General features: G+C 45.9%; 1 protein-coding gene across 2 annotated transcripts in view; it reads right to left on the bottom strand.

Annotated features, from left to right (window-relative positions):
* Positions 1-27,476, bottom strand: part of IGF1R (insulin like growth factor 1 receptor) — a 356,840-nt gene that overhangs the window by 264,642 nt on the left and 64,722 nt on the right. For both annotated transcript variants that reach the window (XM_049906124.1, XM_049906123.1), the window contains exon 3: positions 25,396-25,941. In XM_049906124.1, the coding sequence (XP_049762081.1) occupies positions 25,396-25,941 (546 nt within the window). The remainder of the gene's footprint in view (positions 1-25,395; positions 25,942-27,476) is intronic.

A 27,476-nucleotide genomic window follows, 5' to 3' on the forward strand; every position in this document is an offset into this window, starting at 1 on the left:
GTCTGGTCAAAAAAGTTAGAAAATTACTGACCTGGTACAGCACATTCATTTCCCAAAGAGGTGAGGTGACCTGGCAAGATAATAACTCACACGCAGTGCTACACGCGGGCATTAGAAACCGGGCTCCCTGGTTCTTAAATGTTCTGTCCTTTCTGTAGGCTTGCCTCTTTCATCAATAGAACATTCAACACAAGCATCCAGATGGGTGAATTTACAAATAACCATAATTTAAGGAATTAAGGGAACCACTGCAACAAATTTTGCTTTTAACTGAACCGTCAGACCAGATGCCCCTGAAATGGACCCTTGTGATCCCATAAATTTTAATTACTATATCATGGACCTGCAGAAACAGGGTGTTACAAGTGAGGATTGCGCTTTCTAACTATTCCACTGGGAAAACCTGACCAAGCCTGCCAAAACACATTGCAGTTTCAAGGCCAACTACCAAGGAAAGACATACACACTCACTCACTCACTCCTCACTCCTGTGGTCCCCAGGGCGTTCTAGACCAAGGCAGGCCAGGGCATGGCAGCTGGCTGGTGAGGGCAAGCCCCTGCCAGGGCCTACTATTCGGGCTCTTACAGAACATGAAGCATGTCGCAGGCTCCTCCTGAGAAAGCTCAGTTCTCAATGGGAAGGACAAGGAGGCCCACAGTCATGTGCCCAGGCAGCTGGGCATTACTTAGACCTCACCCAGAGCCTGCTCTTACTGTAGGATAACCAGAGGTGGAAGAGTCAGCTTTAAAGAAATACATTAAGCTGTTGCTGTTTTAATGCCAAGTAGCGTAATGAAGAAAACAGAAAATGGATCATAACCCTATTGCCCAGATAACACCTGTTGACCTTCAAAAAAATAAAAGCAATATAAGCACGTGGCTAGAAAATCCAAACGGAACCAAGAAAGAGCCCAAGGTGAGTCCTGAAGGTCACCCTGCATCTCCAGCCCCGTTCCACAAAAGTTAAGTGCTTATTACTCTCTGGCATTCCTTCTGAAACACTTTTTAATGGTCATACCAGCATATATGCTCCTTTTACAGTTATACCTGAAGAGTCACGTTTTACACGATACTCCGCACTTTCTCTCACTTCATTATATCAGCATACCACGATCTAAATGGCTGTACAGTGAGAATCTACCCTTCAGAAAATGTATACATCAGAAGCAATCCAATATGCAATATTTCGTGCCTATTTTGTAATCCTTTCATCCTTTAACAATTAGACCTATAGAAATACAAGAATATTATATAGTCTCAGCTGGTATTTAGTAGAGAAACTGCCAAGCGTGCAGCTCTGTGCTAAGCACGTTGCACAAACATCATTTAGTCCTCACAACCACCTTGGAGGGAGCTAGTGTCACCATTTTACAGATGAAGAGCCTTAGAGGTACACTGTCTTGACCCAAGGTGTCACAGCCAGAAGGGAACAGAGCCAAGATGTTAAGCCAGATCCGTCTGATTCTACAAATTGTTGTTGTTGTGTGCCGTCAGTCGATTCCAACTCATAGTGACCTTACAGGACAGAGCAGAACTGCCCCAAAGGGTTTCCAAGGAGCAGCTGGTGGATTCAAACTGTTGACCTTTTCGTTAGCAGCCTGAGCTCTTAACCACTGCGCCACCAGGGCTCCGATTCTACACTTTTTTTTTTTTTTTTATAAAGAGCTTTAACCCATCGCCCTTGAGTCGATCTTGACTCATAGAGATCCTGCGGGACAGAGTAGAACCGCCCCATTAGGCTTCCAAGGCTGTGATCCTTACAGAAACGAACTGCCACATCTTTCTCGGAGAAGCTGGTGGGTTTGAACCACCAATCTTTTAGTTAGCAACCACGCACTTTAACTACTGTGCCACCAGGGCTCCTGACAAAGTACTTTATTGACACACACAAAACAGGAAGCCACTTAAAAAATGTAGCAGACTTACATGAAATATCTAGAAGAGGCCAATGTACAGAGACCAAAGTTTATTAGAGGTTCTCAGGGGTGGACGGAGGCGGGGGGGGGGGGAGGACGTAACACTTAGGGGACACTGAGCTTCTGTGATGAGTGATGGAAAAATCAGGGAACGGATCAGGGTGACAGCTCAACAACGTGATGAAAATGAGTAATGTTACAGAATTGGACATGTGAAGACTGTTGAAATGCCAAGTGTTTTATTACTTATATATTTACCGCAATTAAAAGAAAAAACCTTGTAGCAGAGAAAGGGAGACCATCAACCCCTTGGGGTCTCACCTAGTAGCTGGCTTTCATGGAGAGGGCAGAATCAGCTGGACAGCTAGGATGCGGGAGGGCGGGGGCCTGGCTGTTCACAGAGGCACCAGGCAGTAGAACAGGGGTCTCCCCTGGGCCAGGTTAAAACGGCTAAGTGACCGACTCAGACAACATATCCCATTTCAAAGAAATCTGCCCCCAATGCCTGCAGCTGATCACTGCTCTCTGGGCAGGTGCCATCAGAGCTGCTCAAGGCAACCGAGCAGAGCACTGCGGAGGGGCTGGCAGCGGTGGAAATGCCAAGTCAGTCCCACTGGCTGGCAGTCAGAGCTAGCAAGGCCATCCCTCATCGCAGCAGGCTCTGGAAGCAGGGAAGGAGGGAGCCCAGGCCTCTCCAGCCCAGGCTGATGCCAGTGTACCTGGCTGTTCACACCTGGTACACGGCCCAGCCAGCCACTGGCAGGTAGAAAAAAGAACTTATGATGGACAAAGACTAAATAATAGGCTGGGTTTCTCTTCAGACATATAACTTTTCACCAAAACTTGTATCTCAATAGTTGTAGGTGTGTTTATAGGTCAAAGACTGTGTAACACACCAGCATTTATTAAAAAATTAATACTTAATCTTCAACAATAAAAATGGCTATGCTTCCTGTCCCTTTGTTCTCTGATGGGATAAAGCAAAGGGGTGGGGACAGGATTTGGCAACATAACTTAGAGGAGAACCCTTGGCGCTCACTACCTGCCTGCCTGGCCCACATTCCTTCGGGGTGACAAGGTGATGAGGGCGGCGAGCATTAGGGCCTTGGTTTCCCCATCTGATCCTGCCACCATTGCCCTGAATAAGCCTGCACACATCCTGGCCAAGGTGACCCCACCCTATCAGGGACAGGGAGAAAGCCCACCGCCCCAAGGAAACTTGTGCTTCCACCCTCAAGCCCTTCAGGGTGCACAGGAGGCAGGCTGGGGGGAGGGGTCACTTCTACTGTCCAGACGGTGAAGATACAAACTCCACTCAGAAAGCCACCCGAGCCAGAAGCAGCCTCCTACCTGAGCACAGGTGAAAAAAAGCCCAGTGCTACCACACAAGGCCTTGCGGAAGCAGCTGGGGACTGCTGTGTAGAGGGAGTCTAAAGCTGAGGAGTCCCTGAGTGGTACAAACGTTAACCAACTGGGTTGTTAACCAAAAAGAGAGAGGCTGGAGTCCACGCGAAGGAGCCTCAGAAGAAAGCCTTGGCAATCTACGTCCAAAAACTTAGCCACTGAAAATCCTGTGGAGCAGAGTTCCACTCAGACACGCACTAGGTCACCCGGAGTCAGAGTTAACTCAGCGGCAAACTGGTTTCCTAATGCCGAGTCACATGAGTGCTTTCACGTCTTGATCCAAGACTCCAAGGAAATGCTTCTGGTTTGCCCAAAAAGGGAGGCAGAATTAAACCCTGGGCATGCAACCACAAGTTCGGTTTGCCCAATAAATACAAGAAAAACTAAAATGTAAGGCCACATGGCTAAATTATTTTTTCAGTCACCTAACTCACGGTAAAATCAGCAGTCCGAGATCTGATTTCAATAAATCATTTCCTGACACTTTACATTTTAGTCCTGGTGTGACTGTTAGATTTTTTATAAAAGAATAAAAAGTTGACTGTAAGCCACATCCCTTTCTTCCTTTACCACAACCTGCCATTTATCAGAGCTCAAGCCTCCGCCCGTTTAAAGGTGTTTTTACAAGATGAAGAAGGGTTTTAAAGAGAAAGAGGCCTCCTGGTTATAAATCGGCCAAACAAAGGCACCTGATCACTGATCAGCATCAAAGTTTGGCGCCCCACATGAAAATAATTCCTCCGATCTTGCCTAGGGGAAAAATAACTTAAAGACTCAGACAAAAGCAAAGTATTAAAACTCAGAAACAAGGTGTTTGATAATTAAGCATCTTTAATTTGACTGTGCTTATGTTACTCTTCCATTTTTGTCTGGCGAGTCATAGATTTTCTCTGATCATGTCAAGGGAGAGAGAGAGGAAGAAGAGAGAGAAAGAAGGAGAATATGAGAGAAACTCAGCTAACAGACACACGTTTACTCCACATTTAGGAGATGTGGTGCTAAAGCTCCAAAGATATAAAATCTGCTTGGCTAGAGCAAGACATCTTAAGGAACTGGGGAAACACAGCGTCTCATCTTCTCCAGGGTAAGACAAGCCACCAAGTCATTGCTCGGTGTGTGTTCGTGCGGGGTCCCTGGGAAACGGTGTGGTGGGATGGGGAGGGGTAAGGAGCTATGGAATCAGAGGAAAGTAGGTGTGAATTCTGGCTGGTTACTTCATAGCTGCGTGGTCCCTTAGGCAAGGTCTCTGTATGTGCGTTTTCCTGTCTACAAAAAGGGAATACATAATCACATCTACCCTACAGGCTGTGATGAAGTTTAAATGAGAATACCTGAGAGGCACCTACCTGGCCCATTAAAAAAAAAACCACTGTCGTGTTGAGTCGATTCCAACTCATAGCGACCCCATAGAACCGCCCTGTAGGGTTTCCAAGGAGTGCCTGGTGAATTCGAACTGCCAGCCTTTTGGTTAGCAGCCAAGCTCTTAACCATAGTTTACTCCTTTATTATCACCTTAGACGATAAGGGAGCCCTAGGTGATCGCTTAATAAATGCCAGTCATGATCATAGCACACTCTTTCTAAGGGATTAATTGCCATTGGAATCCAGAAGGGGACTCATGTCAGTTCACCCATGCAGGAATAGGAAGCAAAAGAACCCATCTCCCACCTGATCCTGCTATAACCCCCCTCCACACTCCGGTGTCCAATGGGTCTAGCTCGCTGCTGGACTTGCAGAATCACTGGGGTAAGGGGGAACTGGGGCTCTAATTTGCAAAATTCCAAAACTTATGGGGAATCTTCAAAAGAGTTTTAAAGAGCTTTAACCACAGATTAGCAAAAATGCCCTTTTGTCAACATTATTAAATATCTAGAGATTAAATGTGGATTTTTTTCTCCTCTCCAAAAAAGCAGTGAATTGCATAAGGAGTAGTACTAGAAGAAAAGTCAAAGACTTTCACCTAATAAGATGCCCTCGCTCTGTTTCTACAGTCAGACGACCACTTGGCATCTTTCACAATATACTATCGTAGCTTACTGTACTTGCTCACCTTCCTCATTAGCCCTTGCGATTAGAAAATGGACTGGATGTGAAGGGAAGGATGATACCAGCCTAACAGGAGACAGCGGACCAACGGATGTCCTAGGTTCTGGTCCAGGCTTGGCCCTCGGAGCTGAGGGCATGGCCTTAGCTAAATCATCCAGGTCTTTTCCAAGCTGCAGTTTCCCCACATAGAATCTCAGAGGATGGACTACAGTCATTTTCAATGCTAACTCTTCTGTGGCTTTTTCTGGAGGGATAAGCAGGGGATGCAAAAGTGTGCCCAGATACGAAGTCACAAGTGAACTTCCAGGTCTACTGCCTTTTCCTTTGTTTTCATGGCAGCACACACTTGCATAACCAAATCCGTAGACACTGGACAGGTGTGAAGGGTCCTGCTTCCCAGTGACAAGGAGGCATGGGGCCAGTCTCCTGTTGTCTTCTCTCTCCTTACACAGAAAGCCTTCGGTGAATCAGGAAAAACCCTCTTCTCACTTCCTAAGCCAGACAAGATTCCCTACAAAGGCAAAGTGCACTGGAGCCACAAAGCTCTATTTTCTCTATCTCAGGCCTCCAAGCTGAAAGACCCACCGCCAGTCAAGCATACCATTAGAAACAAGGAAAAATCACAAGAGGGTCTGTTACCAAGGCCAGCTTAATCAGAAAATGAAGCTTTGGCCCAGGGAGAGGTTCATAGTGATAGTGTTATTTACAATGACAACGGGCATACAAATGAGAGGTCTTGCAGAGGTTACTGGAGAAGGGACTCCTGAACTAAGCCAGGTTTGAAAGCCACAGATCATGGCTTTTCCCTGAACTGGCTTCTTTATCCCCACTTGTAGCCACTGCTTCACAGTGTCAGTGCCAGCGAGGCACCCAAAGAGACAGCCACTCCACTCCCCTGCCAGGAAAATGCTATCTCTGAGGCCCACATCTAAAATTTCCTTAATGTGAACATCAAAAAGTTGAGTCTTCTTAAAAGTCAATTTTCCAGGCACATAGGTTCTTGGTTCATAGAAGATCGAGATACTAATGGAATAATTTTATAGAGGAAGCTGCTGTAGTTTGCTTTAGTCTTAGTTCAAAAATTTACTCATTTATCCTCACCTTAGATGATAAGAGAGCCTGGGTGACAAAAACAATGAACACAATCCACCCCTAACCAAAAGGTTGGTGGTTCAAGCCTACCCAGAGGCACCTCAGAAGGAAAGACCTGGTGACCTACTTCTGAAAAATCAGCCATTGAAAATCCTACAGAATACAAACACTTCCACTCTGACACACATGGGTTGCCATGAGTTGGGTCAACTCGGTGTCATTTGGTTAACTGGTTAGATAATAAGAAAAAAAATCTTAGATGAAATTTGTTCAATTCTTTCCATTTTCTCAAAATATTAATCACTGATACGATTAACTGCATATCGGCTTAAACTGCTCCAAAGCGTTTCCAACCTACTAATTAAATTTGCTCTCACTACCATAAAAAAAATTCTGGGAAACCTTAAGCTTCTGAGCATACTACACCACACAAGAGAATAAAATCCACTCAGCACTAACTTATTGCCCCATTTAATAAACAAAACGACAACAAAAAAGGTAAGCATATGCATTTAAAAAAAAAATCTAAATGGCTTCAAAATGTAGGTATTGCAAGTCTTCCCATGATGCTAAATGAAAGCATCTGACACGAGATTAATGGGCTGTTGTTCAGTATCTCCCAGGTCTGGGATTTCAGTTTCTTCTGCTTTAAGAGATTGGTCAGAAAGCAGGATCTCGATCCATCCACACCAGATGGAACTGCCCTACTCAAACATCTTCACTTTCGCGTTCTGTAATCCAACTCTCTCTAGGAAGAAGCAGAAAAATTCCAGTCAGCTTTGAAACTCCCTCATCTTTCCATTACTTCAAATGACCTTTTTCCACTGCTTTATCTTCACTTTAAGTCCCAGGAGCTAAAAGAGGTAATCAATTCAATATTTCTTTCTGCCCATTTACATTACTTATTTGTTTCAGCAGATCCTCTTTGCCACAAAGCCTTCCTTTGCCCATTCACGCCTGCGTACTTAGAATAGATTTAATATTTCTCTAAGCAGAGATCATACACTGAGTTTTTCTTTGACTGGAGGACAGAAAAGACACCGAGAGAGGGAGGAGGGTGTCTGGAATCCCTCTGTTCTTGCAGACAACTCCGGAGAACGGTTCTCAATAAGAAAAGTTATAAAAAGCTTAAGTCAGCGCCCCCACACTACAGATTCAGAGCAGCAAGGAGAGGAAACTAAAATGTATTCCGCATATTCTGGTTTCAGACACTGGTGGACACGTTCCTGATCTCATGTTATAAAGCTTTCTCAGTGGCCCTGGTGGTAGGGCAGAAAGTTTACCCAGAAGCGTACCACAAGTCCACACTTCATAAAAATCATGACAGGAGAGTAAATGTAATGAACCAGCCACTCAGAAACTAGCACAAGTCCTTCCAGGGCAAAAATCACACCTACTTTTTACCTCCTCCAACACCTGGTGGAGATAGATGTTCCAGATTTGACACTGAACCTCCTACCCAGGCAAGCAAAACGCAAGGAGTTCTGAGTCCAAGATCCTATTCCTGCATGCCTAAAGACCCCTTCAAAGGCAACTTCTTTGTTCCCCCAATCCTGAACATCTGCGGAGTGCTAAGCACTCAGAGAGGTCATCTTTTAACATGAGGCAGCAGTGGTTCAGTGGGAGAATTCTCGCCTTCCATGCACGAGACCGGGGTTCGATTCCAGCCGATGCCCCTCAAGCACAGCGACCACCCATATGTCACTGGAGGACTGCTTGTTAACTATTGACGGAAACCCTGGTGGCGTAGTGGTGAAGTGCTACAGCTGCTAACCAAACGGTCAGCAGTTCGAATCTACCAGGTGCTCCTTGGAAACTCTATGGGGCAATTCTACTCTGTCTTATAGGGTTGCTATGAGTCGAAACCGACTCGACAGCAATGGGGTTTTTTGGGGACTGATGCTTCCAGACTAAGACAGACTAGGAAGAAAGGGTTGGTGATATGCTTCTGAAAAGCAGCCAGTGAAAACCCTATGGATCACAACAGTCTGATCCCCAACCATTCACAGGGATGACACAGGACCGGGCAGCATTTCCTCCCATTGTGCATGAGGTCCCTGTAAGTGGGGAGCTGGCTCCACAGCGGCTAACAGCAACACAAATGGAAGCTACCAGCTTCCCACAACCACCCCTGCCCCATCCATCAGAGAGCCGAAAACACTGCCCTGCGGAGGAGCTCAGCAAGACTTTTTACCCATAGGAACAACGCTGCGGACAGTAAAACCAAAGAAAAAACCAAACTCGCTGCCGTTGAGTTGATTCCAACTCATAGCGACTATAGTGGACAGTAGTTAAGTATAAATAATACCTAAGCCGAACATGCGGGGGAGGGGGCTGGCCTGGGACCTCAGCCACTTCAACCACCATTCAGACCTCTGTTTTTATGAACTAATATACTCCACATTCCAAACGTCTTGCAAAGTTCTGGAGTACAACCCATTCACGAGTTGAGGGCCGTGTATACAATACTGGGCAAACAGTACCGAGCAAGTGTGGACACTATTAACGAAAGGCCTCCATTTCACGTTAGCCAAAGAATCTCAGTGCAAAGCTGTAAACACAGAACTCACCCTCTTCTGAGCTCCTGGCAGAAGCTGCCTCTACTTCTTTTTTGGCAAAATCTGTGGAGTGCCTCCTTACACAGCATACATTGACTCATTTTGTTAGGCTCATGTGTTATCTCACCAGCAAAATCATAAGTTTTTGTCATCTCATATGGTTTTTTTTTTTGCCTAGCACAACGGGCTTTCACAATAGTGGGCACCCAATCGGCTGATTGATGGGTACAATGCAAACTCTGCTTCCTTTTCTTCTTTCCTGGCCAAGTGACAAGTGTGAAAACCTGCACACGTACCTGGAGACCTAACTTAGATGTTACCTAGTATAATTCAAACCTCTTCAACATTCTCTCTTACCACACAAATGATACGCACTAATCTGTTCTTCTGTACTTCATTAATGACACTAGATTGATAGTAACGAGAATGTTAGGGAGAAGCATGAGACCCTAAGTAATTTACAACTCACTGAAAGTTCAGAACTCCTCCAAACCATATATATGCTCATATTCTCTCTCTCTCTCTCTCTCTCACTCATTCAAGTGCTCTTCAACTCTGTGATTTAGTTGATTTATTTATTCAAGCTAGAACTGGGGGTCATTTCGATCATCCAAAAATATTTCACAAATCCCTTTTTTAAATTTCTGTACCTATCAGGGCCGAGACTGGAGTGTGGCAAGATTGGTGCCTGGGTGGCACCAATTTATGGGTGGCTCACATTCATACTTGCACCCACCCTGAGAAGGGGGTGCTTCGTTGAACTCTGTATCCTAGAGGTCTCTCATCCTTTTACCTACCCTCCCAATCATTATAGAGCCGAGCCACACAGACACTATGTAGGGTCAAGCCCATTTGTGAGATGAGTTTTCACAGGTCTCCTCCCCTGGCCTTCTGCTGGCTGTGTGGATAGAGAACAAAAAATTATAAACAGGGCACAAGTCCTATACCACAAGTGGTATACCACCTATTTGGGGAGAGAGACCAATGTCAAGTAAACAAGATATTCTGAAACTACGATACAGGGCAGAGAGAAGTAATGATCCCAGACCAATAACAACATGGGATGATGCCATAAAAGCATATGAGCACCTTGGAGGGGTTTGCCCTCAATAAGGGAGACCCTGGGAGACTCCAGAGAATAGCCTCGAGTCAAGCTTTAAAGGACAAATGGATGATGTTCAAGTTGAGACCAAGAAGCATATGGCCTTATGGGTTCATGTTTGCTCCAGCTGACACTCACACGCATGCACACCAAGCCCAGACTACCAATTACCAAAGCACCCAACATTCACACTACTTAGAAAGGTCTTTAACTTCACCTTGATCACTCAAAAACCACTCTAGGGTCCTTCAGATCTCTGTAGTATCACAGTAGATGTCAGTTGTACCCATGATAGAGGACACTCTTGTAGGGCTTCTGGGTTGCTCAGATTCTGGATGAGGGAAAGCTTACTTTAGCTAAAAAGAATGATTTAAATGAATTTAAATTCGCTCAGTGTAATTGAATTACACCGGTGTTTCTCCTAAGTGCTTATGAATAATTCACTTTGGTAACAGCGAAAGCCAGATCAGAAAAAGACACTTCAAAAATACAAGACCTAACACAAATCCTGCGTGAATTGCCTTCTCTCAACTCCTTCCTCCAATCACTTTTATTTCTACCCTTCCACTGAGACGCTCCAGGTGCCTCCTATTCTACATCTGCTGCTCCTCCATGAGCAAAATGGAGTTCATGAATGACAGCCACCTCCTGGGAGTCCACAGCCTACCCTTCTATGACACTTGGATCCTGTCCCTAAACATGCCAGTTACCAGTTGACATCAAGTTGATTCTGTGTACGTCAGAGTTAACAGCACTTCATAGGGTTATCGATGGCTGTGACCTTTCAGAAGCAGATCACTAGACCTTTCTTCCAAGGTGCCTCGAGGTGGATTTAAGCTGCCAGACTTTTGGTTAATACCCAAGCGCTTAACCGTCTGCGCCACCCAAGGGCGCACAGGGCCCATTCTGAAGAGGTCGACCACTTCACACCATTGCCAGGTGGAATGTCTGTTTTCTGTCTCTAGTAAAGTCTATGGAAAGCCAGAGCCAATGGATCCATCAACAGTCCCCAACACTGAATCTCGGAGCTGGAAGGGAATTAGAGTTCACTTAGTTCAAAACATGAGGAAATCAAGGAGCCAGGAGGGTAAGTGGCTGGCTTCGGGCCATTCAGCTAAGCTGTCATGGGGGAGGGTCAGATGAGAGGTCTCTGCAATGAACAATGATGATTATGTATACATAATTTTCACACAAACAGAATAAACTAAATGCTATTCTTTAATGATCTTTGACCCTAATCCCACTGAATGACACTCGAGATCTATCTCTAAATGGACCTGAGAGTCTTGTGTGTCCTCGTATGCCTGGCAGAGAGCACAAGCTAAATAAAGGGTTCGTTAATGACCACAATGGTTCTTGGATATTAACAGCAGCAGAATGAAGAATCAGCATTCTGGTCTCCACAAAACCTAGGTTAGGATAAGGCTGTACTTAACAGTTGCTATCTAACACCCTGGTGGCATAGTGGTTAAGTGCTACGGCTGCTGCCCAAGAGATCGGCAGTTTGGATCCACCAGGCACTCCTTGGAACCTCTGTGGGGCAGCTCCACTCTGTCCTGTTGGGTCGCTAGGAGTTGGAATCTACTCGACGGCAGTGGGTTTGGTTTTTGGGTTTATCTAACACCATGCATTTTAACAACATGCATGAGGCAGAGAGGAGCAAGGGCCCGTTGCATCTGATCCTGAGGCTGGGCTGCCCCTTAACCTTACCACCACGTGACTATCCAAGCCACTTGCCTCTCCGTCTGGCTCGGCTAGGCTGCAGCTTCTACAAGGGACTCCAGTGTTATTCCTCCCAGCAGTGCAGCCTCCCAACCTGGACAAATGCCTCACCAGGTCTTTATTTCAGTGCTGCACGATAAAGGCTGGGTCAGAATAGAGCCCTGGGGTGCATCCCCCAGAACTACCCCTGGGCCAGGCTGATATCACAGTCATCAAGGCTTTGGGAGAATACATGCTCATGCAACTATAAATGGATCCATATTTTTCCATCTTATCCAAGTCATTCCTGGCTTCAAGGTCTATAACTACCTCTGAGAGGGACCTTTTGGGAGCAAAATTAACTGTGAAGTTACAGGTTTTTAAGGAAACATCCCCATGCCAAAAACTGGATGTAAAATAAAGGTACTTGGAACGTTGTAAGCCAACTAAGAAAATCTAAGATCTGGCTTCATCACCCTACTAGCACTCAAGGAAAACCATTTTAATTCTATGATTTCGATATATTATGGAGACTTTGATAATTTAGTCTAAATAAATAGCTAAGAGACCATATTAAACATAGAGTGAATTCCAAATGGATCAGAAATATAGTGTATCTAGTATACGTGTTTCTTGTACTACTCTCCTGCAAGTCTATAACCATCATGTACCCTAACTACAGCAAGGGTGCCCCAACTACAGCAAGGGTGCCCTAACTACAGCAATGGGTTCCCTAACTACAGCAAAGTCTCATTTCTTTTTCAAAATGGTTCATCATCTGGGTCATTTTGTTTTCATGAAAATGAAAGTTGGCAATTTACCTTGAAAAAATATTTTAAGTGCCAGAAACAAACTTCAAGATGCCTAAATTTCCACCTCTGTAACCACTCAGAGAAGGAGAAAGGCAAGAGATGGTGGCACAGGAAGAGGAACACACACATACTCAGAAAAGGAAAAGTTGAAGGCTCCTGGTCTGTATCATTCATTCCCTCATTCCCTGCTGCCTACTAAAACCAGTTGCCACGGAGTCGATTTTGACTCATGGCGACCCCATGTGTGCCAGAGTAGAACTGTGCTCCATAGGGTTTTCAATGGCTGGTTTTTTTGGATATAGATTGCCAGGTCTTTCTTCCAAGGCACTTCTGGGTAGACACGAACCTCCAACCATTCAGCTAGCAGCCAAGAGCGCTAACCTTTCGCACCACCCGCTGAGACCCCATGGTTGCCTAGTAAGGACCAGATATTCTGTTAAGACACTAAGGCTAGCAAGGTAATTAAGACAGGTTCCTGCCCTCAAAGACAGGAACATGCAAACAAATACTCCCATTTAGGGGTGTGGCTTCTGGAGTGAGAAATTCATAGCATAAAAGAAGGGAGGACAATTTTGTGGGAAGGGTCAAGATCCATGAAGATGGTGACATTTAATCTGGGCCCCAAAGAAGAAATCAAGTTGGCCAAGCTGAGAGAGAAGAGCAGCCCTCTAGGTGGAAGGTGGTGCTAGGGGAAAAGGGTGAGGAGGGCAAGGAAGTTGTAGGAGGAAGGTGAGACTGTAGAGAAGGGCAGGAACAAAATCAGGAAGGCCTTGTACCCCAAACCCAGAGGAGTCCAAATCATATTGGGGGAACTCTGAGAGTGAAGTTACAGGAGGCTGGGAACCTGCCATGTGGAATTGAGGCTTTATACTTCCAAAAACGCACAACATACACCATGCTTGTTTGCAAAAAAAAAAAAAAAAAGAATTTGACCTAGTTCACATGAAACCATTCACAAGTCATTTGCCTTTTATTTATCAGCTGAAGTGGCATCTGAACACCATCCGGAATACTGTCTCTCCCTGATGACCACATAATCCCCTCTCACGCCTCTTCAGCTGCTCGTTGTCTGTACTCTGAGGCTTCCCATGATTAGGACAACCACTAGTGCAAACAGATAAAACACTACGGTGCAAATGGTTGACATGCCCAGCTGCTAGCTGAAAGGTGGGCAGTTCAGGTCCACTCAGATGCCTCGGAAGAAAGACGTGGTGACCCAGTTCCACAAAAAATATCAGCCATTGAAAACCCTACAGAGCACAGTTCTACCCTGACACACATGGGGTCACCAAGAGTTGCAGTAAGGGCTGACTTTATGGCACTGGATTTTTTTTTTTTTTTTTTTTTTACACTGCCCAACAAGATTGGCGGTATTTTCAGGACCAGAGTCGCAGTTATCCAAATAAACAGCACAAGGTTTCCAGTGGGACCAAATCAAGTGGAGGGTCTGAAGTAACCTCTATGTCCCAGCATATCAACATGAAGTTCAGGGAACCTGTGACCGAAGCCTGAACGCTTGCTCTGCATTGTAATGGGCAGAGGTCACAGAGAGCCAACTACAGCTGCCATGATGGTATGGCCAGCAGTAAAACCAATATCAAATTCATTCTGCAAAACAAATCTCTGTGAAGTCAGCTTCTGCTGCTTGATCAAGTCTATTCATAGATGCTGCTTTGCTTAAAAGCACACCCAGAAGGCCCCTCCCTCCTCCTCATCACCTACTTCTGGCATACAGTGACTTCTCCAAGGAATTTTTAAAAAAACAAATATTTGTGGAGCTAAGAAGCGTTCTTCTGAGAAAATGACAGTCTCAGGATTCCATTCACGAGCGACTATGACGTCAAGTCCCTCTGAATCCTGATTGCCACGGTGGTCATAAAGGATGGAGAGGGAGGGGATGGGGGCAGTAGGAGGAGGGGCAGGAGAGCCAGTGACGGCAGAAGACGACACCTTGCTGCCTAGACTGAGCCTGCGTCCTGCGTGTGGAACTGCAAAGAGGGAGTCCCAGACACACCCTCCTGCACCTCAGCTCCTCCAACTCTCAAGTAACAGAAAGCCTGTGGTACATTTTCCGCAACTTTGCTTAAAACCTGTTTTAAAGCTTGTCTGACACAGCTTGTATTCCAAAGCTTCTAAAAGTATCAACGTATTACGAAATAATCCAATCATTTCAAATTCACTGAGGAAGAGAACAAAAGTATATCCCCTGCATCCTATCTGAAGGAGCCCTGGTAGCACAGTGGTTAAGCACTCAGCTGGTAACCAAAAGGTCGGTGGTTCAAACCCACCAGCTGCTCCGTGGGAGAAAGATGTGGCAATCTGCTTTCATAAAGATTACAGCCTTGGAAACCCTATGGGGCAGTTCTACCCTGTCCTACAGGGTCGCTATGAGTCACGATCGACTCAGCAGCAGCAGATTTTTTAAAGTACATCTTATCTGAGTAGTCTAAGAACCTAATAATATCACCTACTAGGCAAAGCATAAATGGCCATTTCGAGGTCCAGAAATCACAATGGAAAACATCACGCCAGGCACCGCCCCAGGGACAAAGCGAGAACTAGGGACTGGACTCATTCCCATCTGTCTCCACATAACCACTAATACCTTTTGAAAAAAAATCCCAGCTCAAACAGGAGCGCTGCTCAGGAAGTGTTTCTAATAATACCAATTGCCTCTTTTGTATCATAGGCTATTTGCTTCCCAATCTTCTTTTTTTTTTTCCTCCCCTTTTTACTACTAAGCCTGACTCCCTGGTCTCGGCAGCTGCTAAAAACCATCCCAGCACTTTGCATTTATCTGGAAATCCAGAACGGCCGTCTCAGTCCATAGATGTGCTGCCAAGGGCAGATGTATGTATGGGTGTCATGGCTGGGCCCCTCCTCCCCGCCCTCGCACACAGACAGCACAATGGCCCCGGGAGCCTCAGACCACAGCCATGGACCTGCCTGCATGGGCTCCAGCCACTACAACCTCACAAATGTATCCAAGCTATTACGATTTTCAAAACCCAACTCGAGGCAGCTCCGCCTTGGGTCCATCTGCACAGTTTTTCTAAACTAGGCTGCAAGTACCAAGCCACTCAGAAACCCCAAACACACTGCCTCTGCTCCCAGCCCACGTGGATTCCGTGAAAAACGGCACAAAGAAAACAGAGAGGACAGGGTTGTTGTTTGTGACCAAGACAAAGAAACAAAAAGCAACTTCTGTTCAATAATGAGATTAAACAGAAGCCTGGCTTCCGGGAGAAGGCCTGGCATTCCTACACAACATTCTCCCACCCACCTGATCCCCTGGAACGGAAGGAAGGTGGAAGGGAGGACAGAGAGTGTGTGTTCCCTGCAATGGGGGTGAGGGGGGGAAATGAAACAAAACAGGAGAGGAGGCTGGGTGGGGGGTGAAGTAGAATACACACACACACACACACAAAATACACACTTAAGGATATATACATACACATACAAAGATACAAATAACACATATACAGACATAAACAGAGACACAGACACACACAAATAATACACAACAGATGCAAACACACACATGCACACACACACACAGAGCACTAGTATTTTCCAAAAGACAGAAGAAGTAGGGTGCATGTTTCGACCTGGGGTAGATGGTTTGCTACCTTTACTAAGTAGGACCTGCAGTTTTCACAAATAAAAATAAAGATTGTTATCTTCACCAAAAATTCTGCCTACTGTGTAACTGCTTCAATGCTGTCCACACACACACAAAAAAAAAACCTGTAAAAAGATAATGCTTAATGTCAGTATCAAATAAGAATCTGTTTATAGCTCTTAAATTCTTTCAAATACTAAGCTCGCAAGCCAAATAAATTTCTAGTTTGATAACCAAATAAATAGAGTTTGCATGTAACTACAGAGGCCCCACCAGCCCCCGGATACAGACTTACGTACCTTACTGAATGTTCTTTAAAGATATGGCTTATCTAGAGACACAATAATGTGAACAATTTGGACTAAATAAGAAAGAACCACTCCTAAACTATATCCTGCTATTTATGATAACTGAATTTTTGCAATTTAGAAAAAGCAATAGAGAAAGACCATTTAAGATATGGAAGTAAACATACATAGTCAATCCAGCCTAACATTGAGAATTTTAGATGGTTTCTGAGCGTAGGGAAACCCTGGTGGCATAGTGGTTAAGTGCTACAGCTGCCAACCAAAGGGTCAGCAGTTCAAATCTGCCAGGTGCTCCCTGGAAATTCTATGGGGCAGTTCTACTTTGTCCTATAGGGTCGCCACAAGCCGGAATCGACTCTACAGCACTGGGTTTGGTTTTTGGTTTTTTGGTTCTGAGCATAAGTCTTAGATAGCTTTGTTTAATTTTAAAAAAAAGCAGCAGCTGCTGCCATTACCAAGAACCTACCACGTGCTGGGCAACCTATCCGGTACTATCTCTGACCCCCTCTACCATCGACAGGGCACACCATCCCTGTTTCCAAGATGGAAGACGAAACCTGAAAGAGGCTGAACTGCCCAACAAGAAGCCTGTCATGCTCACAAGGGAACTGCAACTCCAAAGCAGGGCTTCTAACCTCTGCTGAGAATTTGCATTTCTAATAAGCTTCCCAGGCAATGCTAATACCGCTGGTTAGGACTAATTCTGAGAACCAGTAATAGAGGAGTGGTTCTCAAAATTCATTATACGTAAGACTCTTAGTTATTATACGTAAGATTCTGATTCGGTGTATCTGGGATGGAAATGCAAATTCTCAGCAGGGGCTCGAACCAGAAAGAACTGGTCCCTGACACTTCGCCGTGAGCTACTTTCCCAAAGACAGCGAGGCTGAGCCATTTGGAACAGGAAGAAGCCTCCGCTCTTGCTCTCGTGTCCAGCTCAAAGTCACGTGTGAGCCGCAGATACAGACCAGAACCTGGAACGGTCTCGATTTAGGATTTCCATCTGGAGTTCTTCTTCCACACAAAGTATCTCTGAAATTCTTATACACAAGTTATGCAAGGTGGTCTCTATGCCATTTCACAGGTTACGAAAATTTTAAAGGATAGATATACCTTGTTTGAGTATAATAAATCAAAAGAAAGAGAGAGACCAACCCACATGGACACAAACAGACGAGCAAAAAACATCAAACCGTCCAAACACAGGTCCATCAGAGCTATGCAGGGGTTGGAGAGATGATTTTGGTAAATCCCTGATTTTCTGAGCTTGAGGAAGTATCAGAAGTCATCCCACACAAGCCTTCTAGTTCAGAGAAAGGGAATTGAGGCACAGAGCAAAAAAGTGGTTTGACAATGCCCTTGGGAAAGGCAGAGCTGAACCCAGCTGCCCAAGCCCCCAGACCAGGCCTGTCGTCCCCACACACCCCCCTCATGCCTTTAGATTAGGATGGTGATCATGGCACCATGGGAGCTGGTTTGTAGGCAAACTTCCTCAAGGAAGGTGGTTTCCCAGGCTCCAGGAGCTTCTAACAGTTGTCAGCATACCTCAGCCTTTACTGTTCTGTCGAGTATCCTGTGTGTCCCTTGCCTGCCCACCCACCTCCTTGGAATGCCTTGCTCTACCTGTCACTCGCTTCCTCAAAGTCAGGGGAGCACTGCACCCTAGGATGGTGATCCGAGGCACTGTCTTTTATATCCCTGATTCTCACCATATGCCTTTAGAAGGAGGTGTGCGTCCAACTCCACCACTAGCCAAACTTAACGTTTGAACCACCCTATAAATTCGAGTTGAGCAACACAATCCAAGAAAAGATTAGCCAGAGGTCCACACACTCTGTGTCATTCCTTCCTCTTGTAGACAATGTCACACATGATAAAAGCACAACAGAAATGCAGGGCTCTGAACCGGTTCAAACCCTGGCTGAGAAGTTGACATTTCCATCCCAGATACACTGAACCCGAAACTACATTTTAACAAGATCCCCAGGTGATTCTTAAAAAAAAAGAAAGAAACATTGCCACTGAGTGGATTCCCACTCATAGCAACCCTATAGGACAGAGGAGAACTGCCCCATCGGGTTTCCAAGGACGGGCTGGTAGATTTGAACTTCAGACCTTTTGGTTAGCAGCTGAGCTTTTCACCACTGCACCACCAGGGCTCCTTATGTCTAATAAATTTTGAGAACCACTGCTCTACTAGTGGTTCTCAGAATTGGTCCCTAACCAGCAGTATTAGCATCGCCTGGGAACTTGCTAGAAATGCAAATTCTCAGCAGGGTTTATAACCAGACCAAACCTGAAGTCCTGCAGAAACATGAATGCACCAAAGAAAGAGACTTTTAGGAAGAGCAAGAAACCAGAATGATCTTACAAATAGGCTTAACTGGTACTACAAATATTTTCCAAATATCTAGAATTATAAAATTCACCCTAGGAGCGTCATTCTGAAATCTATGTCGTCTCTAAGATGACATCCCTATTTAAAATTTTTAAAAAAGCTTCTGAAGGGGGATCAGAAGAGTGACATCTCAATTAAATGACAATGAGACAAGAACAAAATCATTCAGGAAGGAGATACAGGCAGCTAAGCAACAGGGCAATAGGGCTGGCTAAGGGACGTCCCAAAGGAACATGCATGCCAACTGCTTCACCATCTTGGTAACATCGGTCAGCAATCGGGAGGACAGAATGTCATCTCCGTGCCTGACTATAAAAGGCAGAGAAAGGAGGCTGGGGGCACGTGAGCCCTTCTAAATAAAGATCACCCCCACACTGGGAGCAGCTGACCAGAGCAGGGGCCTTCCAGGGGAGGAAGGCCAGCTCCTCCCGAGAGCTCTGGGACCCACCTTCAAAAGTGCTCTTCTCCTGTGGGCACACCCATATCAGAACCACATCTGGCAGTCTGGAGGGCCAGGTGTGCAGGAGGAGCCTGGCTGCAGACCACACAGCATTTAACAGAAAGAAAGAAACATCCCGGGTCCTCACAGGCATCTTCCGTTTTTTTTTTTTTTTTTTTTTCTTTAAAAAGGTGTTAACATGAAACAAGGCACATCGAGCCAGTGGGGGTTCAGGGCAGTGAATGTGCCCCACAAACCAGCAGTTGGTGTACAAATGCTCAACAAGTCCCCGAGAGCTTCCTGGGTGGTGCATAATGTTTGCACTCTACTAGTAACCTAAAGGTTGCCCGCTGGAACCCACCCAGCACACTGTGGAAGCAAGGCCTGGAGATCTGTTTCCATAAAGATTACAGCCAAGAAAACCCTGTGGGGCAAATCTACTCTGTAACACGTGGGGTCACTATAACTTGAAATCAACTCGACAGCCACAGAATTTTTTGATTAACAAGTCACCCACCTTGACCTGGAGGGCTGGACGTACCAACCTATAGGAAACTGAGACGGAAATAATCTCACCCCACACACCCGTACTGCCCTCAAGAGCGCTTCTGATAAACAAGAAAACAAGAACCTGAAGGTTAAAAAAAAAAAGTAGGATTTTCTTTTTTCCACCACCTGCCTTCAATCTAAGTCTGTGGTCCCATCAGTCAGATAGCAGTAAAATGTTTTCCTTTTGTCAATAAAGGGAGCCATTTACTGCCTTCTCACCCGAAGGCTCCCATCTGCTATTTTCCTGGTTTCTCATTTTGAAGGCAATATGAAATGCAACAAACCCCGGGACCACTGTTCTCAGTCAATGCCCTTTTAATCGACATAAAACTGCACCCACCAGCAAAGTCCGCTTCCAACATAGCCAGGCTGGTCACAGTCATGGGTTTCCTGGCAAAGACCTGGCCTTCTCACACACAATCAGTGATGTGCACAGACCACGAACTGTTCGTCCTGATAGCTTAAAAAGTACTCGGAGACTAAGTTTAGCAGTACGGTTGGGGGTTGCTTTTTTTTGGGGGGGGTGTCTATACCTGAAATTGAGTCCTGGAGAACCCTATGGCAAACATACACCGTGTACCACCAAAGCAAATACCCTGGGAAGTAAGAAACCCACAGGTGCTTCAGAGGACGGACTCCTCTCTGTCCCCTCCCTGGCACAGTGGGCCTCCAACAAACAGCTCCACACCAGCTATGAACAGCTGCACAGGCCACGCTTCAACTTTTGGGATAACATTCATACTTCTCCATAATCTTTGGCCTTGAGTCGTTTCGACAATAGCAGGAGAGGAAACAGCTACCATCCATGGGTGACCGCCTCTGCCAATTAAGCGCTGGAGATGGCTTTGGTGACAATGCTCATCAGAAGCAATGACCGTGAAAATGACAGGGGAAACATCCATATTTCATAATCCCAGGCTCTTCTGGCTCGCCAAGAACTGCTACACAGTGCTCTCTGCTCCAGGTGGGGGTGGGGGATGTGGGGAGGGATGTATCTTCCTGACACTAAATCCCTCACGAAAGAGGTGCTACACTTACCCCCCAGTGCGACAGCTATGCTCTCCAGGAGATAGAGGGTACACCCAGAATTTACAATGTATTTCAAAAAGCACCTCCCACCAGGGGCTGCAAGGAGACACAAAGTCCTTGGGGTGGGGACAGTAGAGGAAGCACTGCTGGAGTCCAGCCTGGAAGGGTAAGGCGAGTGCAATGAGTGGCAGCCAACGAGTCAGTGAAGAGTGCCCCGGCAGGCTGGGACAGCGCAGGAGGAGGCCAGGTGCATGGGTGTGGAGTCCAGGAGCAAAGGTCTCATGGGGTAGGGTGGAAGGAGACCAAGGAGCTTCATGGTGTACCAAGGTGCTCACCTATAGGGCCCTATTGCAGAACCTCAGGTAGGTGAGCATGCTGGTCAGCAGTCCTTGGGAGGTATAAATGGTTTCCATGCTCAGCTACTAACCAAAAGGTTGGAGGTTGGAGTCCATGCAGAGGCACCTTGGAAGAAAGGCCTGGCAATCTATGTCTAAAAATGGGCCCTTGGAAACCCTTTGGAGCACAGTTCTACTCTGACACACATGGGGTCGCCATGAATTGGAGACAACTTGACAGCATCTGGGTACTGGTTGGCTATTGGTCAGAGTGCTGGGAAGATCACTGAGGCCAAGGTAGAAAAGCAGGGCAGGCAGGGCTCAGCAGGGTGGCTGGGGAGGAGGCAGTGCCACTACCTGAGTGGGCAGTGGGGACAGGCAAGGACGACAGAGCTGAGAGACGGCAGAAACATTTAGGATGGAAGGACTCAGTGTCCACTTGGAGAAAGAACAGTTCAAATGCCACCCAAGTTCCTGACATGGGAACTAAGGAAACAAAAGTGCTACCGACCCAGAGAGGGACTGCAGGGAAACAACAGGTTAGCAGCGAAGAGACAGGGAAGACCACCACAGATGAAAACCCGAGGGTGGTGTGGCTACGCACAGAGGTCTGGCTGGAAAGGCTATATGGAAGCTGGATGCAGGTGGGACAACATGTGGTTAAGAGGTTCTAGGGCACAAGGAAAGTGAGAAGAGAAACTAGGCTGGAGCTCTGAACTACATGCTATTAAAGACTGGTCAGGAGAAAAGGAGCAAGAAAAGCCGAAGAGGAGAGATCAGGAGGTGAGGTGGAACCATCGACCCTGTCAACGTCAGAAGGGCACCAAACAGCTAAGCTCGTACGGGACGGAAAAGCTGCGCGCAACTTTTTAAAGGTCAATTCTGTTTTATGAATAATTCAACCCTGAATAAAATCTCTCCTCAAATTGTAAGAATGAACTAAGGAATATGGAACTGTGCAGAGAACCCATGAAGCAGTAATTTCCTTAATGCGGCTGTCTGTGAAGCTACCTGCCACTGCAAAGTCACATTAAATAAAAGAGGGGGTTTAAAATGACAGTGTCAGGTAAGAACTGTGTATCGGTACTACATAGCTGAGTGTTTCTCCAATATGTCAAAGACTGCACACGAACCCTTGATTTGAGTATCTTTGTAGACATTCTTCCACCTTCCATAGCCGGTCTGAAGAATGTCTGCGCAAGATTCTTCTGTACGTAACCTTTGAAATGGCTACCTCGATGCTTACGTGGAACTCAAGGTAGACATTCTGACTGGATTCTGTGCCCTTCACCTGGCACCGACGTGTAAGAATATCACAGCACTGCAGTGGTCAGCCAGGGAAACGAACTCATGGCCTCAGGATGAAAAATCTAACGTAGCGCTCTACCTTTGTAATTTAAAATTTTCCAGTAACCATATTAAAAAAAATTTTTTAAGTGAAAATTAATCTAATATATCCAAAATATCATCATTTCAACATGCCATCAATATTAAAAAAAAAAAGTTAATGAGATAATGCATTTTTTTGTTCACACTTAGCCTTTGAAATCCAGGGTGTCTATTAACACTTATAGCAGGTCTCAGTTTGGTCAGGCCACATTGCAATACTTCACAGCCACATGCGGCTGGTGGCCACCACGCTGGACAGCACAAGTTTAAAGGGATGTCTGCAAAGGGCAAGAGTCCAGGTTCAACTAGAAAACTGCTAAGAAACCTGCCCGGGCCTAAGTTTTCAGGACCAGGTGAAGGGAAGACAATTTCTCTGAATGCTGTTACCAGTTACAGTACGTACTGTATCGTGACACCATAAAAAACATCATCCGGACTGAGACCACTGGCCAAGGAGAAGACTGCAGAGCGCAGTCTTGGGAAAGCGAGCAGCCAGCCCAGGGGCTTGTCAGCACCAGCCACACCAGCACTGGAGCCCAATTTCTAAGCCACGTTACTTTTTCGTGGTTCTTTTCCTCTTGCCCCTTCGAATCTTCCAACAACCCTATGAGGAAGACAGTATCTATCCCATTTTGCAGATGCAAAAACTGAGGGTCAGGCAACTTAAATTACGTGCTCATTTCCAATCCTGGGTACCAGACTTGGACCCAGAACTCAGGCCTCATCCCTCCTTTGGGCTTCTTCAACAAGTCCGAAAACAGCCAAAAATTCCAGTGTGACCAAATTAAGTGTCTACTGAATCAAGTGCCCACTAAAGATTTTCTAATTAAAAAAAAAAACAACCTGTTGCCGTCGAGTCAATTCCAACTCAGAACGACCCTGTAGGACAGTGTAAAACTGCCCCAAAGGGTCTCCAAGGAGTGGCTGGTGGATTTGAACTGCCAACCTCTCAAGCACTGTGCCACCAGGGCTTTCTAAATAGCACTCTGTTTTTTGTACAGAGCTTATAAGCTTTCCAAACACTTCCATGCACACATTGGATCACACTAAGGGAGAATATGAGGCCGTCCTCGGAACACTTCAAGATGCCCAACTATGGCACAGAGGGGCTGACTCGGCCCCAGTCGCCCAGCCCTCTGATCACTGCATCCAACACCTTTCCACTGCACCATCCTGCCTCCCTTGATGGCTGAGGTTTTTTCTTTTAAAGTAAAAAATATATATGTATTTTCAAGACTACTTTAAAGATGCATTTAGTTGTTTTCTCAAACCAGTGAGTGACCTTTAAGCAATCATAAACACGACTCTAGTACAGTACCTTCTGCCGCCTCTAGCCAAGAGCGGTTTTAGGAAACAGCCTGATTGCGTTCTCGGCTCAACAAGGCGCTGGTTGCAGCCAGTGGGACCCCCTTCCCTTATCAGATGTTCACGTACGTACGGATTGAACAGTAGCACAGAGGGTAGAAAGACATGCGGGGTTAAAGCAAGCACCCCTTTCCTGCTTCAGCACTGGCTGGGGGAATTAGAACAATGCTGCCTGTGGGGCCTGGCTTTCCATCTGTTTACCTTACACACTTCACGGGGCAGGCAAGCCTACCAATTTGGGATTTCTTGGCTCCTCAAGACTGGCTAGAGCACACGGGCTTCTTGGCCTTGTAACTGGGCCAACGTTAAATAATACCTATTTATAGCTACCATACTGACTTCCAATCGGGGGGGAACCTTCCTGGCCAAGACTCCTAAACATGGCTGAAAGCAATAAGGCCAAGGCCCCGAGTCACATTTTAATACCATAGAACTTGGCTCTGAAGATATTGATTCCATTAAGGCAAGTTCAGTTATACCGAAGGGAAAAATAGGCATATTCCCATATAATTCAGGAGAAGCTTCAGCATACCACCACCTTCCCCAAGAGCGGTGAGCATCCTTCAACCTTCTTTCATATAAATGATGTTACATGATTTTTACAACTCCTTCTTAAAGAAGTATAATGTAAGGAAACAGAGCCTGGGAGTCTAAAATGCACCCTGCTAAGCAGCTACCTGGAAGCTCAGCCAGAACAAGGTGCTAGGATGCCTGGAGGCTGGTTCAGACTCTCCCACCTGGCAGGTGCTCTAGAATAAACCAGAATGCCTGAGTGTCCTAACGTCGCCATTAAATGCCAAGGGCGGGGCCGAGGCCACCACTTTCACAGGACATGAATTAGCTGTCGACTTTTCCTTTTTTAAAACACACCCCGAGTACACTCATGCTGAGGAAGTCTGGCAGTACCAAAACAATATCCTGTCATGCAAAGGATGAAAGAATTGCTACCTAACCAGGCCCCAGCTGCCAAGGCTGACGGACTTCCAAGAACAACAGGCCACCTTTCTCATCAGGAATTCAAAGCTGAAGGTCCACAAGTTTCTTGCCCAGCAGCGCAGTGAACTACTATAACATATGACTTTAATGTTTTGAAAGAGCCATGTGGCCTTCGGCCATGCCACCACCTGGCATTCCATGAGTTCCCAAGTGCAAAAGAAAGCCAAGGCACCCACTGGGAACAGCCGCTCCACGGCCGGGGTGCCAGGTCCTCAATGCAATACAACCACACCCCACCCAGGGAGCACAGGCATGCAGAAGAGGAGGAGGGCAAGGGAGAGCAGGCAGGAAGGAAGAGGAGCGGAAGGAAAGCCACAGTCAGCAGGATTCTTACTTTTCTGGCAGCGGTTGGTGGTCCAGCAGCGGTAGTTGTACTCGTTGTTAATGGTGGTCTTCTCACACAATGGCTTCTCCTCCATCGTTCCCGGACACAGGTCCCCACACTCCTTCGGGGGTTTGTTGCCCACGATGTAGTTATTGGACACAGCATCCAGGATCAGGGACCAGTCCACGGTGGAGAGGTAGCAGAGGTCAGCATTCTTTTCAATCCTGATGGCCCCCCGAGTAATGTTCCTCAGGTTGTAAAGCCCAATATCCTTGAGGTTGGTCATCTCGAAGATGACCAGGGCATAGTTGTAGAAGAGCTTCCAGCCGCGGATGACCGTGAGGTTCGGGAAGAGGTCGCCGAGACTCTCGAGGCCAGCCACGCGGAAGAGCAGCAAGTACTCAGTGATGACGGTGAGCTTGGGGAAGCGGTAGCTGCGGTAGTCCTCCGCCTTGGAGATGAGCAGGATGTGCAGGTAGCCCTCGATCACCGTGCAGTTCTCCAGGCGCCTCAGCTGCTGGTAGTCATTGCGGATGTCGATGCCTGGCCCGCAGACTGAGGGAGACAAGAGGACAAGGTGAGACATGTCTCAGTTAAAAGGAAATCATTGTTACAAGGATTTTCAAACCCACAACATGGCCAATTTTTAAGAAACCTATATATTATTATTATTCCACCACCCATCTCTCTGTCGCATTGTGGTCGCTTGTACATTGCTGTGGTGCTGGAAGCTCTGCCACCAGTATTTCAACTACCAGCGTGGTCACCCATGGTAGACAGGTGTCAGCAGAGCTTCCAAACTAAATGAGACTAGGAAGAAAGGCCTGGTGATGTACTTTCTAAAATTAGCCAATGAAAATCCTATGGAGCACAACAGACTATTGCCTGAAACACTGCTGGAAGATGAGCCCCCTAGGTTGGAAGGCACTCAAAATACACAGTGGCTGCAGCCATGGACTTGAGCATCCCAACCGTCATGGTGCAGGACTGGTGTCCCTGGACAAAACTCTGCAGTCTACTTAAGTAGCCATCAACCAATTGCTACAATCATCCTGAAGGACACCAAGCAATCACGTCTACACTGGAGACCAGTCACTGGGACCAGAAAAGTGGGGACACAAAGAAACACGTCCCATGTTTTCTGCTACCCTTTGACATGGACCAGGTGGCCTTGGGTTCTCCCCAACTCTGCATAAAGGTTAAATCAACAGTAAGATAGAAAAGCTAATTAGACAGCAAAGATTTTTTTTTTTAATGTGATTTATATGAATCAAAAAAACCAAACCTGTCACCATTAGGTTGATACTGACTCACAGCAACCATATAGGACACAGAGGAACTGCCCCACAGGGTTTCCAAGGACTGCCTGGTAGATTCGAACTGTTGACCTTTATGGTTAGCCGTCCTAGCTCTTAACCACTATGCCACCAGGGTTTCCATATGAATCAAAGAGGTATACAATTCTAATTTTAATAAAGTTTTATTAAACAAGGAAGCCATGCTTCCTGTAGAAACATTAGGCAATAGATACCAAAAACATAGTAAGAACCAGCAATAATCTCGACATCCAAATATAATCACTGTTAACACTGCCTACACCCATTATTCTTTCTCTGTAGATATTTTAATGTAAATGAAATCAGACAATAGTATGTTTTCAAACTTATTTCCTTCACTTAGTATGAACAGTTTACTGGGTCAATAAATGTTCTATATAATCCTTTGAAAAAGGTGATAATAATTTTAGGGCCTAAATATGTACCCCAAGTTCTTTTCTTTTTTTAAACCAATCCCCTATTTTTGGACATTTAGGTTATCCCAAGGTTTTCACACTGCAAATTTACTTCAATGATCATTCTCAGCAGATACGAAAGACGATTTTTTTAGTATTGTTCCCTAAAGATGGAACTGCTGGGCCAATGCCTTTGCAGATTTTAAAGTTTTTCATAAAACTGGTGTATTTGGTTTTATTTTTAAAATTCCAGACACATAAAACCCTTTGTTACTGTCACTTCTTAGGATATAATAATCTCCAGACTCACTATTAAAGCTTCCCAGACAGTGAGGTCTTCTGATTGATGTAGTTCATT

Source organism: Elephas maximus, chromosome 13 (assembly GCF_024166365.1).
Source record: "Elephas maximus indicus isolate mEleMax1 chromosome 13, mEleMax1 primary haplotype, whole genome shotgun sequence".
Taxonomy (NCBI): Eukaryota; Metazoa; Chordata; class Mammalia; order Proboscidea; family Elephantidae; genus Elephas; species Elephas maximus.